Source organism: Drosophila willistoni, unplaced genomic scaffold, assembly GCF_018902025.1.
Source record: "Drosophila willistoni isolate 14030-0811.24 unplaced genomic scaffold, UCI_dwil_1.1 Seg569, whole genome shotgun sequence".
Lineage (NCBI taxonomy): Eukaryota > Metazoa > Arthropoda > Insecta > Diptera > Drosophilidae > Drosophila > Drosophila willistoni.
In genome coordinates this window covers 219,906-234,344 of record NW_025814490.1, presented here as the reverse complement: position 1 = coordinate 234,344, position 14,439 = coordinate 219,906, and the positions used below count along the sequence as shown (strand labels likewise).

Sequence of the window (14,439 nt, the reverse complement as noted above, 5' to 3'; positions counted from 1 at the left end):
CAGTCCTTCATATGAGCTGTGTGTCCGATGAGCATGCCTGTGAGCATCCTGCAATCCTAGAATCTGCGCTGACGGTCTGTCGCCTTGCTGCACATAATCTTGGATATGACTGGTACGCTTACAGGATACAGGTTACAGGATCTTTTAAAATTTAGCCAAATTTCTAAATAAAAGAATTTATTTTTACAATTTCGCCTAATTATATGTAGTTCGTAACTTTGGGACATTAAAAATCACAATGATATGATATAAAGGACTATGTATATGTTTCGTAACCTTTAACCACTTTTTATGGAATGTGTTCTTAATTTTGATGTAATGTAATATAAAAAATATATATTTCGTATAATGAATGATAACTTTTAACTTTTGTAACATTTTATGGAATTAATTTTAAAATTTGTACTTAATTTTGATGAAGAGTTTTATTCTTATTTCGTGTTAAAATTTTACTTAATTTTGATATAATGGATTAAACGTAACAACTTTTGTAACCTTTTGGGTATTATGTTCTAAATTTGTATTTCCCAATTTTTGTCAAAAGGAACAATAAGGATTTTAAAAATGTTCAGATTAGAGGGATGAATGTATGCTCAAATTTGTAGTTAATTTTGATGTAGAATTTTATATGTATAACTTAAGTGTGGCCAAAGGGACAATATTCAACTTTTGTAACTTTTTGCAATTGACATATGTATGTAATTTTGATGTAAAGGAAGAAATCTGTTTCCTGTTTTACGAGGACTGAACTTAAAAATTTGTTATATATTTTTTAAAATTCGCGTGTTTTTCATGGAAGGATTTTATCTATTTTTTAATTTTTGTCTCAAGCACAAACACGATAATTTTTGAAACTTTTTATTTAAATAATTTTCAAGCTCGCAGCAATAATGTTACTATTCGACTGAAATATTTTCTTTCAACTCATATGACCTTTTGTGAGTGAGTATTTCTAGGTAACTAGATTGACTTGCTATGATATGAGAAACTTTGAAAATTAATTGAAAATTTATACCGCCTTCTAAGTTCCTTGAAAACAGGTCATTTGGCTGGGGCCCTCGAAATAAAATATTACCCCCGAACCGGATTTTCTAGCTACTCCCATATATATATATTCTTGATCAGCATGAGAAGCTGAGCCGATATAGCCATGTCCGTCTGTGCGTAAGCGTTTTACTCAGCCGTCTTAAGAGGTATCGGGATGAAATTTTTTTGGGTTTTATATTACCCGGGTAAGATAAAGTATGAAAATCTTTAGGATCGAAAACTATATCATATAGCTCTAGAAGAAACATTTTCGCAAAAATTGGAGTATTCCCATGAAATTTACCAATATGATAGTATTGAATAAAATATCAGATCCCAAAATTTGAATCTGATCGTATAAATAAAACACAAGTTACAGTCAATATAAATCGGTTTAAACGCTGCCGGCAGCGCTGCTTACTGCCTACTACGTCATCATCAAATCAACAGAGCACACGCACACACACAGAGACGCAACGCTTCATGAGCTATATGTGTATGCGTGCCGTGCTTTGCTTAGGGAATAATGGAAGAAGAAAAAATTGTAGTTAAAAGAGAAGTAATATTTTGTTTGTGAATTGATGAATAGAGTTGCAGGGCAAGAAATTTCAAAAAGAAAAATTATTATTGCCAAGCGTACTGCAAAGGTATATAAAGTTCGGCATAGCCGAAGTTAGTTTCTTTCATATTTTTCAATATATTTACTTTTTTAATTATATTTAGGGCCGGGGCTAACTTCGACCGCGTCAAAGTTTGTATACCCTTGCAACTTTTTTGGTAACTCTTTCCTTACCTATAGCCATCAAAATGGAAAAATGTTTTTTCTAAAAAGGCTAAAGTTTCCGAAAGAACGGCCTACAATCTTAGCATAAGAAATAACGAAGATATTGATCAAAGATCACCGATCGTTCCTATGGGAGCTATATGATATAGTCACCCGATCTTTATCAAATTCGGCACAGTCATTAACAGATATATTAAACTAAAAAATATTTAATTTGAAAGCAATCGCGTTAAAAGTAACGAAGTTATTCACAAAAGTCACTGTTTTCGAAAGATCGTTCCTATGGGAGCTATATGATATAGTCACCCGATCTTGATCAAATTTGGCACAGTCGTTTATATGTGTAATTAACTCACCAATATTAAATTTCACGACAATAGCTTAGAAATTAACGAAGTTATTAAGAAAGGTCACTGTTCGTGACTTTGTCATTTATATGGGAGCTATATGATATAGTGATCCGATCTGGCTGAATCCGAGATATACAACGCCTGCAGTATATACAAGCCTACATGCAAAATTCCAGCTCTGTAGCTCTTACGGTCTAGGAGTTTGCGTTGATCCAGACGGACGGACGGACGGACGGACATGGCTATTTGAACTCGTCTCGTCGTGCTGATCAAGAATATATACTTTATATGGTCGGAGATGCTTTCTTCTATGCGTTGCACACTTTTGAGCACAATTAATATACCCTGTTTGCAAGGGTATAAAAAACGTTCGAAGCGAAAAATTCATTAAAATTGAGTCGCCAAAGACAGAAAAAGTTAAGAGCGGTAAAAAAAACCACCCCAATTGATGAATGCTTGTATGTTAGAGAGAGACAGTGAAACGTCTAATTGTAAGTTCAAGTGAGAATGAAAAGTGTGGAGGTGCGAACAGAATAGAGAGAACACTGAAGTTTGCGTGGCAAAGAGGCAGAAAGCGCAAAGAGATTGACGATCGTTGAAATTTTGCGCAAATTTACTTGGCAATGAGGCTGGCATAGCGTAATTTTTGTAAATGTGTTGGAGTATCGTCGTGGGAGCTATTCACTGAGATGGTAGATTTATGTGGCAAATGACCTAGAGTGGGAAATTCTTGAGAATTGGTGGCAAGCGAAGCTTGTAAAAATTGGCGGCAAGAGAAGCTACATCAATTGGCGGCAAGAGAAAGCATTAGACGCACAAGTTTGGCGGCGTCACTGCGAAAAATTTGTACAAGAGGGAGACATCGGCATTGGCGGCAAGAGCAAGAAAGCATTAGACTCACAAGAATGGTGGCGTCACTGCGAATAGAGACGAAGTATTAAGTTTAAATGTAAATGAGCTCAAAGCAAAGTTGGCCAGTTTGAATTTGGCAATAACTGGTAGAAAGCAATCGTTGCAAGATCGTCTTCTCGAACATTTCAGTTTGTTGGCTGACGAAGACTTTTAAGACTGTAAAATTTCTATTTTCCTATTGTTTTTGTGCTTTTTAGAAGCACCGCATAAACTTTCCATCAGCCATTTGCTATTTTTTTTAAATTTAGAATAAATTTTCGATGCTCGCTGCATTCATGCGATTCACTGTACCAATCTAAGTAATTCGGGAGACTTTTAAGACTGTAAAATTTCTATTTTCCTATTGCTTTTGTGCTTTTTAGAAGCACCGCATAAACTTTCCATCAGCCATTTGCTATTTTTTTTAAATTTAGAATAAATTTTCGATGCTCGCTGCATTCATGCGATTCACTGTACCAATCTAAGTAATTCGGGTCCTTCTCAATATTCGAAAAGCATTCATTAATAATTTTTTCTTTTAGTTTGCGCGCATGTGGGAAATTTTTAAAGAACTTATAATGCTGCTTCATCAGGTTAATAAATGATTTTGTGGGGCTTTAAGCTTTAGGTTGTTGTTTATAGTTTTAAAATTTTAGTTAATGATAAAAAATTCCGATTCTGCATAATTTGCGATCTCTTCTTTTAAAAGTTCTTTGCACGTATCGCAATTGAACTTTTGTGGCTATACTGATTTCAGTTGGCCGTTCTTTATCAGCCTCGGTTACTTCATCCTTCATATTTTCATCTAAGATTATGTTAAAATCTTCGTAATACACCTGATCTTGGTCATTTACGTTTTCAATTGCCAGTTCATGATTTGTTTCTTCAATAACAGATTACAATTTACCAAAAGGTTTACTTTGGTCGCCATCAACTGGTAAATAGAAACAGAAATCATAATGAGAAGGATGATAGAAAAGCGGAAATATCTAAACAACCGAGAAAATGCTTTAAGTGTGGCGAAGTATCTCATTTGATGAGTGAGTGTCCGAAGATTAAGTGCTTTAAATGCGATCAGATAGGGCATAAAGCATCAGTATGCCCGAAAGTACAATGTCAAAGGAAATCAATGTAAAAGGAAAAGCTATTTTCAAAACAATATCATGTGGAAACGTTGAGCTGTCGCCACTCATAGATACTCAAAGATACAGGATGTGACCTACATAGGTCACAGACATATGATGATTTAATAAGAGATGATATTATCAGAAAACTTCATGGTGTAGAATTAAGCGATGAACGAAACCGTTTATTGGGAGTGTGAAAAAGTGAGTTAATTACTATAGGTAGTTTTAAAGCGCAGGTTACTATTGATGGTCTTCAATGGCCTTAACGTTCCATGTTTATAGAAGAGGATATTGACTATGAAGTAGTGATTGGAAACAACATTTTAGAATTAGCTGATATGGTTAGCACAAAGGGAAATGCTACTTTTAAGCCTAAAGAAGAAGAAGTGATGCCAAACACAGAAGCGAAAGAAACTGTACACAATGAAGAAGTGAAAACTCCGAAGGGTATGTTACAGGAATTTGAGAGTTTGTTTGTATTAGCTGAATTAGATTTGTGCCATATAACTAAATCGGACGTCAAAGAAGTCAAGCAGCTTATTCACAGTTATGTACCACAACCGTCAAAGAAGAGTCCAGTCGAAATGAAATGCCCAGTATACGAACGGCCGAGGCGTTTATCTTTCGTTGATAAAGGTATTGTGGACTCAACAGTAGAAAAATTATTAACCGGGGTTGAGATGAGGGCTAATAGTTTCCCTGAGTTACAAGAACTTTTGGAAGAGGAAGCCATAGAAGAGCTGGAAGCTCAGCATAATATGGAGAGAATCCAAGAGGAAAATCGTAAAAGTTATAACAAAAAACGCAAAAAGGTAGTTGAGTATAAAATTTATGATTTGATAGCAATTAAGCGAACGCAATATGGTTCAGGATTAAAACTTAAGGCTAAATATTTTGGACCATATAGGGTGGTGAAAGAATATGACGTGGAAAAGGTAGGAGATCACGAAGATCCTGGGAAAACCTCAACTGTCACAGAGTATATGAAGTCGTGGAATGGTCAAGTGAATTCATCAGACGATTCAACATTCGAGGCGAATGATAAGTCAGTCCGGCCGAATGTGGGAATGGGTCGAGAGACGAGAAGCGGTCGATTGTATTGAACCAGTTCAGAGATGCATAATTTAAAGGTTATCAACGATATCGATGACAAACCATCGATATCATTGAGAAGAGATCTGTGAGTTATAGAAGAGTTATATAAAGAGTATAGTTATGTAATAATTAAGTGATAAATGTATAAAGAAATAATGTTGAATAAAACTGTACGATTGATTGTGAGTAAAAACGGATAAAAAACATATATATTTTAAAATTTACCCCTGACGGACGGACATTCCCAGAATTCCGACTCTGTTGCTTATCGACCTTTTTTTTATTTTTAAGACTGTAAAATTTCTATTTTCCTATTGCTTTTGTGCTTTCTAGAAGCACCGCATAAACTTTCCATCAACCATTTGCTATCTTTTTTAAATTTACAATAAATTTTCGATGCTCGCTGCATTCATGCGATTCACTGTACCAATCTAAGTAATTCGGGTCCTTCTCAATATTCGAAAGGCATTCATTAATAATTTTTTCTTTTAGTTTGCGCGCATGTGGGAAATTTTTAAAGAACTTATAATGCTGCTTCATCAGGTTAAATAAATGATTTTGTGGGGCTTTAAGCTTTAGGTTGTTGTTTATAGTTTTAAAATTTTAGTTAATGATAAAAAATTCCGATTCCTCATAATTTGCGATCTCTTCTTTTAAAAGTTCTTTGCACGTATCGCAATATAACTTTTGTTGGGCTTTATGCATAACAAATCCTTCGAAATATTTCAATGATTTCTCAGTGGCTATACTGATTTCAGTTGGCTGTTCTTTATCAGCCTCGGTTACTTCATCCTTCATATTTTCATCTAAGATTATGTTAAAATCTTCGTAATACACCTGATCTTGGTCATTTACGTTTTCAATTCCCAGTTCATGCTTTGTTTCTTCAATAACATTTATTAGCATATCTTCATCTGGCTCGCAATTACCTGTTGTCATTTTTTAAAGTTATTAATTTCATTGACAACATTTTTAATATTATTGCATTGAATTCGAATAACATCGGATTATTGTTTGTGCCACCCCTGCTTTTTATTAGGTAAAATACATGTTCTAGCGCATCTTGGTTTAGACGTGATATCATTAAAAAGAATACTCCGTGCCCTTCATTCCAAATATCGCTTGTAAGCATTAGTATTGCGTTTATTGATAGAACTATTCCATCTAAACAATAAACTTTTCTGCGATATAGACATATATATTTTCTGGTCATCCAGAGAAAAATAGGGTGCTTCGTTAACTATTCCAAGTTTATTGAATCCCCCTCGATTGTTGGGACTTGATCGCATACTACTGCTCTTATAAAAAGGCCTAGGGTTCTTGCGGCTGTTATATTTGAATCTATTAATTGTGTTAACTTATGAGCAGAGAGTCCAGTAGATGCGGCTACATAGCTCAATACAAATTTCCAGTTGGCATATAGCCCCCTCACCATGAAAACACATATTTGCTTATATAAAGAGTCAGTTTTTTAGTAGCCATCATCCACAAATCCTTCCACTTATCCAATCTGAATGAGATTGAATATGTAGGCCTTCGAAGAATAAAAATGAAGTAAGTCGACTCGTCGACTTGGGTATACCATACACCAGGTGAAACAAATATTTAAAATTTCGAAAACAAAATGTATGTCTATTAAATTGTTTTAACATGCCTCATAACCATATGCTATCTCGCTCACTCTACAAACACACGAGCACTCTAGCGCCGCCACTAGCCAACGTCCAATTCTGCCCTTATGGATCGCGTAGCAAAATACGTTCATACGCATATTTTGCATGATTCTAGTCCGATTTCAATAAAATTTGGTAGTTTGGTAGAAATAGATAAGATTAGTCCGCCAAATTTTATTGCGATGGTCAAAAAATTGCAAGAGGCAATCGGTTTTTTATAAATTATGGAGGAGTAAGTGGGCGTGGCAACATTTTTAAAATATATATATTCTGCGCCCATACTAAGCCAGTACACATACTAAATTTGGTGACTTTAGCTTTGTTAGTTTTCGAGAAAATCAGTTTTGTTTAATTGGCGGGGGCGGAAATGGGCGTGGCAAAATTTTTAAATAGTCAATATCTGCGCGTCTATTAAGGTAGTTTACATACCAAATTTATTGTCGGTAGCTTTAATAGTTTTTAAGAAAATCAGTTTTATGTAAATTTCGGGTGCGGAAGGGGGCGTGGCAAAATTTTTAAATAGTCAAAATCTGCGCGTCTATTAAGGTAGCTTAAATACCAAATTTAATGTCGGTAGCTTTGATAGTTTTTAAGAAAATCAGTTTTATGTAAATTTCGGGTGCGGAAGGGGGCGTGGCAAAAAGGAAACAATTCTTGAAACAATTTTTTTCTGCGCGCTAACTAAACGAGTACACAAACCAAATTTGATGTCTCTATCTGTTATACTTTTTCAGAAAAGCAGATTTGTGTAAATTCTGGTGTAAGGGGGCGTGGCCAAAATTCCAATTAACTCTATATATTTACATATCACACGAGTCTAAATACCAAATTTGGTGGCTCTAGCTCTTATAGTCTCCGAGATCTGCGTGTTCATACAGACGGACGGACGGACGGACATGGCTAGATCGACGCGGTTGTTGATCCTGATCAAAAATATATATACTTTATGGGGTCCGAGAAGCTTCCTTCTGCCTGTTACATACATTTTAGCGACTTTAATACCTATGGGTGTATAGTATAATTAATGTTTTGAGCAATTATAGCTTGTTTTTTCAGTAACAGTGCAAATCATGTTGAACTCTTTGATAGGCATTTTTTCTTTATATTTTCAAAAATATTTTTGTTTGAGTTTTTTCTTTCAGATATTTAATTTTTCGTGCCTTTTCCGTTTGCAAAAGAATTATTAATGTCGATTTTTTTTTATTGAAAAGTTTGATTTTTTGTTTTCCTTTTCTTAAATTCTCTGACATTTCAAAGTACTTTTTTCTGTAGTACGCTTCATTTTGCTCTTTTTTAAGGCAATTTGCACAAATTTCAATTTGTGTCTCAATAGAGCTGCAATTATTCTTATTTCCATTACCAACCTGGGTTGCAGCATTTGGAAAATTTAAAATTTCAAAATCTTCTTCTGTGCAAAAATTATACACATCATAATTATTATCTTTTTCCGAGATATTCAACTTTATGTCGGTTTAAGCCCACTTTTCCTACCATGCGTCACTTTTCCAGCAAAACTGTTGACTGATGAAAAGAAACTGATACAACTCAGAAATGCATTTCAAAGACCACTCAAAAGTCAAATCTTGTTCGTGGGCCACATGTCGACAGAATTTCGCTGCTTGTACAAACGTACACATTTTGTTTTTTTTTTTTCTACTTCTTTTTAGTCTTACTAATTGAAAATTGAAATATAATATAGCCGCAATATTTCAATGCAAAATTTATGCAAGAGCCTAAAGCCTTAAATGGAATGAAGTGAAGTAAAGTAAACTGAAGTGCAATGGGTTAACACGCCCACCATATGTAAGCCTTACTTTGAATTTCACACATTATTTTTTCGGTTTGTTTTTTGTTTAAGCACTTGGTAATATGCAAATAATTGCCGTTTATTGTCACATGGCGTTGCTGCATGCCCCTGACACATTTCGAGTTGGAGAGTTTGATTAATTATCTGAAATGTCAAGAAGGCAAATCTTAACAAAATGGGACAAGGCAGAACTGAAACTGTTTAAACAATTAACACCGGAAACCAACTTCTAAGCAGGGTTTGAAAACTGCGAAAACTGTCAACAGTTTTGCTGTATGCTGTTGCTTCTGCTTCGGAAACTATGAACACATGAAAGAACTCAATACTCTTTAAATACATGTAAATTATCAATTAGTCATTTCGTATGTATAGGTAAATCAAAGTAGGTCAAAAATTAAGAATCAAGTCTGCTGCGACTATTTTTCCGACTGCTGCTTTCGTCGACTTCCGAATTTGGCCAATAGCAACAGTCGGAACAGTTCCTAGTATTAAAATGTATAACTTGGCTGTTGCTATCGAAGCAATCTGTTTCGGGTTTTTGCTATTGCTGCTGCTGTCGGGTTTTTTGCTTTCGGATTTTTGCTCTTTGCTGCTGCTGTCAAAATTTTCTATTTCGGTTATTTGCTGCTGCTTTTGCTGTCAGATTTTCTGATTTCGGTTTTTTTCGGAAGCAAAAGCAACACAAAGTATTTGTTTTCATATTTTCTAAACAGTCACAGCAATGAATAGCACAAAATTTATGACTTTTGCTAATTCGACTACAGCAATTTAACACTGCTTCTAAGCTTCGATCTTCGCACTTCGCAGGTTACAAATTTTATTGAGCAAGGATATAGTTAAAAATAAATCACAAAATTTTATGTCTTGACAAACAACTAATTATTTTCTGCCTATTGATTTAAAAATTGTTACGAATTCATGTTATTTACTAATTTTTTACTCCTATGTTTGTGAGTTTGACCTAAACACCTGAAATACTGTTCAATCTATAATTGCAGGTTATAAATTAGTAACTAAATCACAAATTAAAGAAAGTTTGAATAAATTATTTCGATGCTTAACGGAAATAGTTGTATCTAATGTTAAGTTAACAGCATCATTTGCGAGCCATTTCAGATTCAAAGAAAGCTCTGTTAATTTAGAACTGTTGCCGACTGAGCAACAAGTTGTTTTCATACGATGGTCGAGCGCGTTGAGCTGCTTACTCCGCTATATATATTCGATGATAACGGGTTCGAATCCCCTTGCCGCTGCCACGGAAAAATTCAAAATTTTACTACTTTGTTTGTACCTTCAGCATATGCACTGGCAAGAGTTTTTGGTAATTTTCCGTAATAATCCGCTGAAGGTAGATTAAATCGTTCATTCTTACATTCCGTTGACACTGCATTATTAGCTTCTATATGTGAGCCTTGCAGCTTAGCTGATTGGAGTGAACACAATTTTTTTTACGAATGAAAATTTATTCCATCCTTTAAAGCAAAAAACCGAGATCGACTTCTTTAACTTTTTATGCTTCTCTATCTATTACCGAATTGTAAAAACTGAAATTTATTACAATTTCTACTCACATATTTGACCTACAATTGAAAAACCATCTAACTAATTCTTATATTCCAAAATGGTGACACATTTGCCTACATTCTAAAGAGAGAATTTGACAGTGGCATAATAAAAGTTTACCTATGATGACTTTGGAATTTATTGTAATGGACAATGTTCAGTGTGGCGATTTGAATAAACAATTAGACAAGCGAAAACAAAACGAACGTTTCATGAAAACGAACAACACTGAATTCATTTTGAATTCATTTTCTTAAATACCTCAATGAGTAATCGGATCAATCAAATTGCAAAATCCTCCAAATCGATATAAAATCAAAGCCGTCGTAATTCAACACTGCTGCTGCACGTTTTTGACATTTGATTGTGAACCTAAGAGAACAAGACGAATTTGGCGAATTTCGTACACCTAAAAGTAAATATCTGCGAAAAATTTAATGCGGTCATAAAATTTTAATTTGCGACTTGTTTTTCGAAACGATGTTGTCTGAATGTCGTAGACGCGGTTTCGAAGTTTGAATTTAGTCCGCGTTTTTAGGAAACACTAATATAAACGGGATATATAGATACTTTTAAAACAAAACAACCACGAAACACCATAAACTAAATTTTTAAATTCTGAAATTTTAACGAACACTAAGTTTCATTTTTAATTAAAAAATTACTTCCCGATTTTTGTGCTTTTGTGTAATTTTGATGAAGAATCGTTTGTTTTTCACTTAATTTTGATGTAAAGAAGTTATTACTTTGCAATTGTTAAATATAATGGTTAGATTTTCTAGATATAGGTTAGGTTAGTTTAAACAGGCCATCCACTAGGAGTCCCACAGACAGATTTTCGTCCGTGGGGTGCTGGAGCGGGGGCTTATATCTGACAGAACATCAAGAGTTGATAAATTGTTCGCTTGGCTGCATCCTGAAGCGAGTTCTTAGATGGCGTAGCTATGCCTCGTTACCAAGGCTGCGCAGGATGTCGAAGCGTTTCTTGAACATCCGGAACATCCTACATAGACCGACTACAGGATATGGGTGTCAGACGAACGTCAAGAGTTGGTATATTGTTCGCTTGGCTGCATCCTGAAGCGTTTTCAGCAGATGGACTCCTAGGTACCTAAGCCTCATCGCTGCCAAGGCTTTTTGTTTGAGCGGGGCTTCAGGTCAATCTTACTGATTTATTTGTAAGACTTTAAATCATAGGCAGCACAAAAGGTGAGCAGGTTGTCTGTATAGCTATTTCAAGAACCACCAAGTTCTATCATCAGCAGACTTCGCTAAAGAATCCACAATTGTAATGGCCATACCATATCTTCAACACTAAAATTAGTTGGGAATTACATTGCCAACTAAATGAAGCGAAAAAAGAACGGCAAAGCTTGCAACTGCAGATTCCACCTTTTTTGTGTGCATACCCATGGGCGCCAGCTTAATTAATGTAAAGGGCTTCGCCTTAACCAACTAATCGTCGCGCCCAAATATTTTGTAATAGTATATTGTACTATATGCAAAAAAGAGGGTTTTTTACAGCAAGTGTAAAACGGCGGGCCTTCCGTTTTTGGTATTTGTCTAGATTTCGAAGTATATTTACTTTTTTAATTATATTTAGGGCCGGGGCTAACTTCGACTGCGTCATAGTTTGTATACCCTTGCAACTTTTTTGGTAACTCTTTCCTTACCTATAGCCATCAAAATGGAAAAACGTTTTTTCTAAAAAGGCTAAAGTTTGCGAAAGAACGGCCTACAATCTTAGCATAAGAAATAACGAAGATATTGATCAAAGTCACTGTTTTCCACCGATCGTTCCTATGGGAGCTGTATGATATAGTCACCCGATCTTTATCAAATTCGGCACAGTCATTAACAGATATATTAAACTGAAAAATATTTAATTTGAAAGCAATCGCGTTAAAAGTAACGAAGTTATTCACAAAAGTCACTGTTTTCGAAAGATCGTTCCTATGGGAGCTTGATCAAATTTGGCATAGTCGTTTATATGTGTAATTAACGACGGACGGACGGACGGACATGGCTATTTGAACTCGTCTCGTCGTGCTGATCAAGAATATATATACTTTATATGGTCTGAGATGCTTCCTTCTATGCGTTGCACACTTTTGACCACAATTAATATACCCTGTTTGCAAGGGTATAAAAAACGTTCGAAGCGAAAAATTCATTAAAATTGAGTCGCCTAAGACAGAAAAAGTTAAGAGCGGAAAAAAAATCTACCCCAATTGATGAATGCTTGTATGTTAGAGAGAGACAGTGAAACGTCTGAGTTCAAGTGAGAATGAAAAGTGTGGAGGTGCGAACAGAATAGAGAGAACACTGAAGTTTGCGTGGCAAAGAGGCAGAAAGCGCAAAGAGATTGACGATCGTTGAAATTTTGCGCAAATTTACTTGGCAATGAGGCTGGCATAGCGTAATTTTTGTAAATGTGTTGGAGTATCGTCGTGGGAGCTATTCACTGAGATGGTAGATTTATGTGGCAAATGACCTAGAGTGGGAAATTCTTGAGAATTGGTGGCAAGCGAAGCTTGTAAAAATTGGCGGCAAGAGAAGCTACATCAATTGGCGGCAAGAGAAAGCATTAGACGCACAAGTTTGGCGGCGTCACTGCGAAAATTTGTACAAGAGGGAGACATCGGCATTGGCGGCAAGAGCAAGAAAGCATTAGACTCACAAGAATGGTGGCGTCACTGCGAATAGAGACGAAGTATTAAGTTTAAATGTAAATGAGCTCAAAGCAAAGTTGGCCAGTTTGAATTTGGCAATAACTGGTAGAAAGCAATCGTTGCAAGATCGTCTTCTCGAACATTTCAGTTTGGTGGCTGACGAAGACATTTAAGACTGTAAAATTTCTATTTTCCTATTGTTTTTGTGCTTTTTAGAAGCACCGCATAAACTTTCCATCAGCCATTTGCTATTTTTTTTAAATTAAGAATAAATTTTCGATGCTCGCTGCATTCATGCGATTCACTGTACCAATCTAAGTAATTCGCGAGACTTTTAAGACTGTAAAATTTCTATTTTCCTATTGCTTTTGTGCTTTTTAGAAGCACCGCATAAACTTTCCATCAGCCATTTGCTATTTTTTTTAAATTTACAATAAATTTTCGATGCTCGCTGCATTCATGCGATTCACTGTACAATCTAAGTAAATCGGGTCCTTCTCAATATTCGAAAAGCATTCATTAATAATTTTTTCTTTTAATTTGCGCGCATGTGGGAAATTTTTAAAGAACTTATAATGCTGTTCATCAGGTTAAATAAATGATTTTGTGGGGCTTTAAGCTTTAGGTTGTTGTTTATAGTTTTAAAATTTTAGTTAATGATAAAAAATTCCGATTCTTCATAATTTGCGATCTCTTCTTTTAAAAGTTCTTTGCACGTATCGCAATTGAACTTTTGTTGGGCTTTATGTTTCATTCATATTATATTTCAATGATTTCTCAGTGGCTATACTGATTTCAGTTGGCTGTTCTTTATCAGCCTCGGTTACTTCATCCTTCATATTTTCATCTAAGATTATGTTAAAATCTTCGTAATACACCTGATCTTGGTCACTTACGTTTTCAATTGCCAGTTCATGATTTGTTTCTTCAATAACAGATTACAATTTACCAAAAGGTTTACTTTGGTCGCCATCAACTGGTAAATAGAAACAGAAATCATAATGAGAAGGATGATAGAAAAGCGGAAATATCTAAACAACCGAGAAAATGCTTTAAGTGTGGCGAAGTATCTCATTTGATGAGTGAGTGTCCGAAGATTAAGTGCTTTAAATGCGATCAGATAGGGCATAAAGCATCAGTATGCCCGAAAGTACAATGTCAAAGGAAATCAATGTAAAAGGAAAAGCTATTTTCAAAACAATATCATGTGGAAACGTTGAGCTGTCGCCACTCATAGATACTCATAGATACAGGATGTGACTACATAGGTCACAGACCTATGATGATTTAATAAGAGATGATATTATCAGAAAACTTCATGGTGTAGAATTAAGCGATGAACGAAACCGTTTATTGGGAGTGTGAAAAAGTGAGTTAATTACTATAGGTAGTTTTAAAGCGCAGGTTACTATTGATGGTCTTCAATGGCCTTAACGTTCCATGTTTATAGA

At 35.1% G+C, this 14,439-nt stretch overlaps 1 protein-coding gene across 1 annotated transcript; it reads left to right on the top strand.

Moving 5' to 3' along the window:
- The first annotated feature begins 4,530 nt into the window (after positions 1 to 4,530).
- LOC124461627 lies at positions 4,531 to 5,287 on the top strand. Its single transcript, XM_047013134.1, has 2 exons — positions 4,531 to 4,990; positions 5,086 to 5,287. The coding sequence occupies exons 1-2, from the start codon at positions 4,568 to 4,570 to the stop codon at positions 5,101 to 5,103; spliced, it is 441 nt and encodes a 146-aa protein (XP_046869090.1). The 5' UTR covers positions 4,531 to 4,567; the 3' UTR covers positions 5,104 to 5,287.
- The last annotated feature ends 9,152 nt before the right edge of the window (positions 5,288 to 14,439 follow it).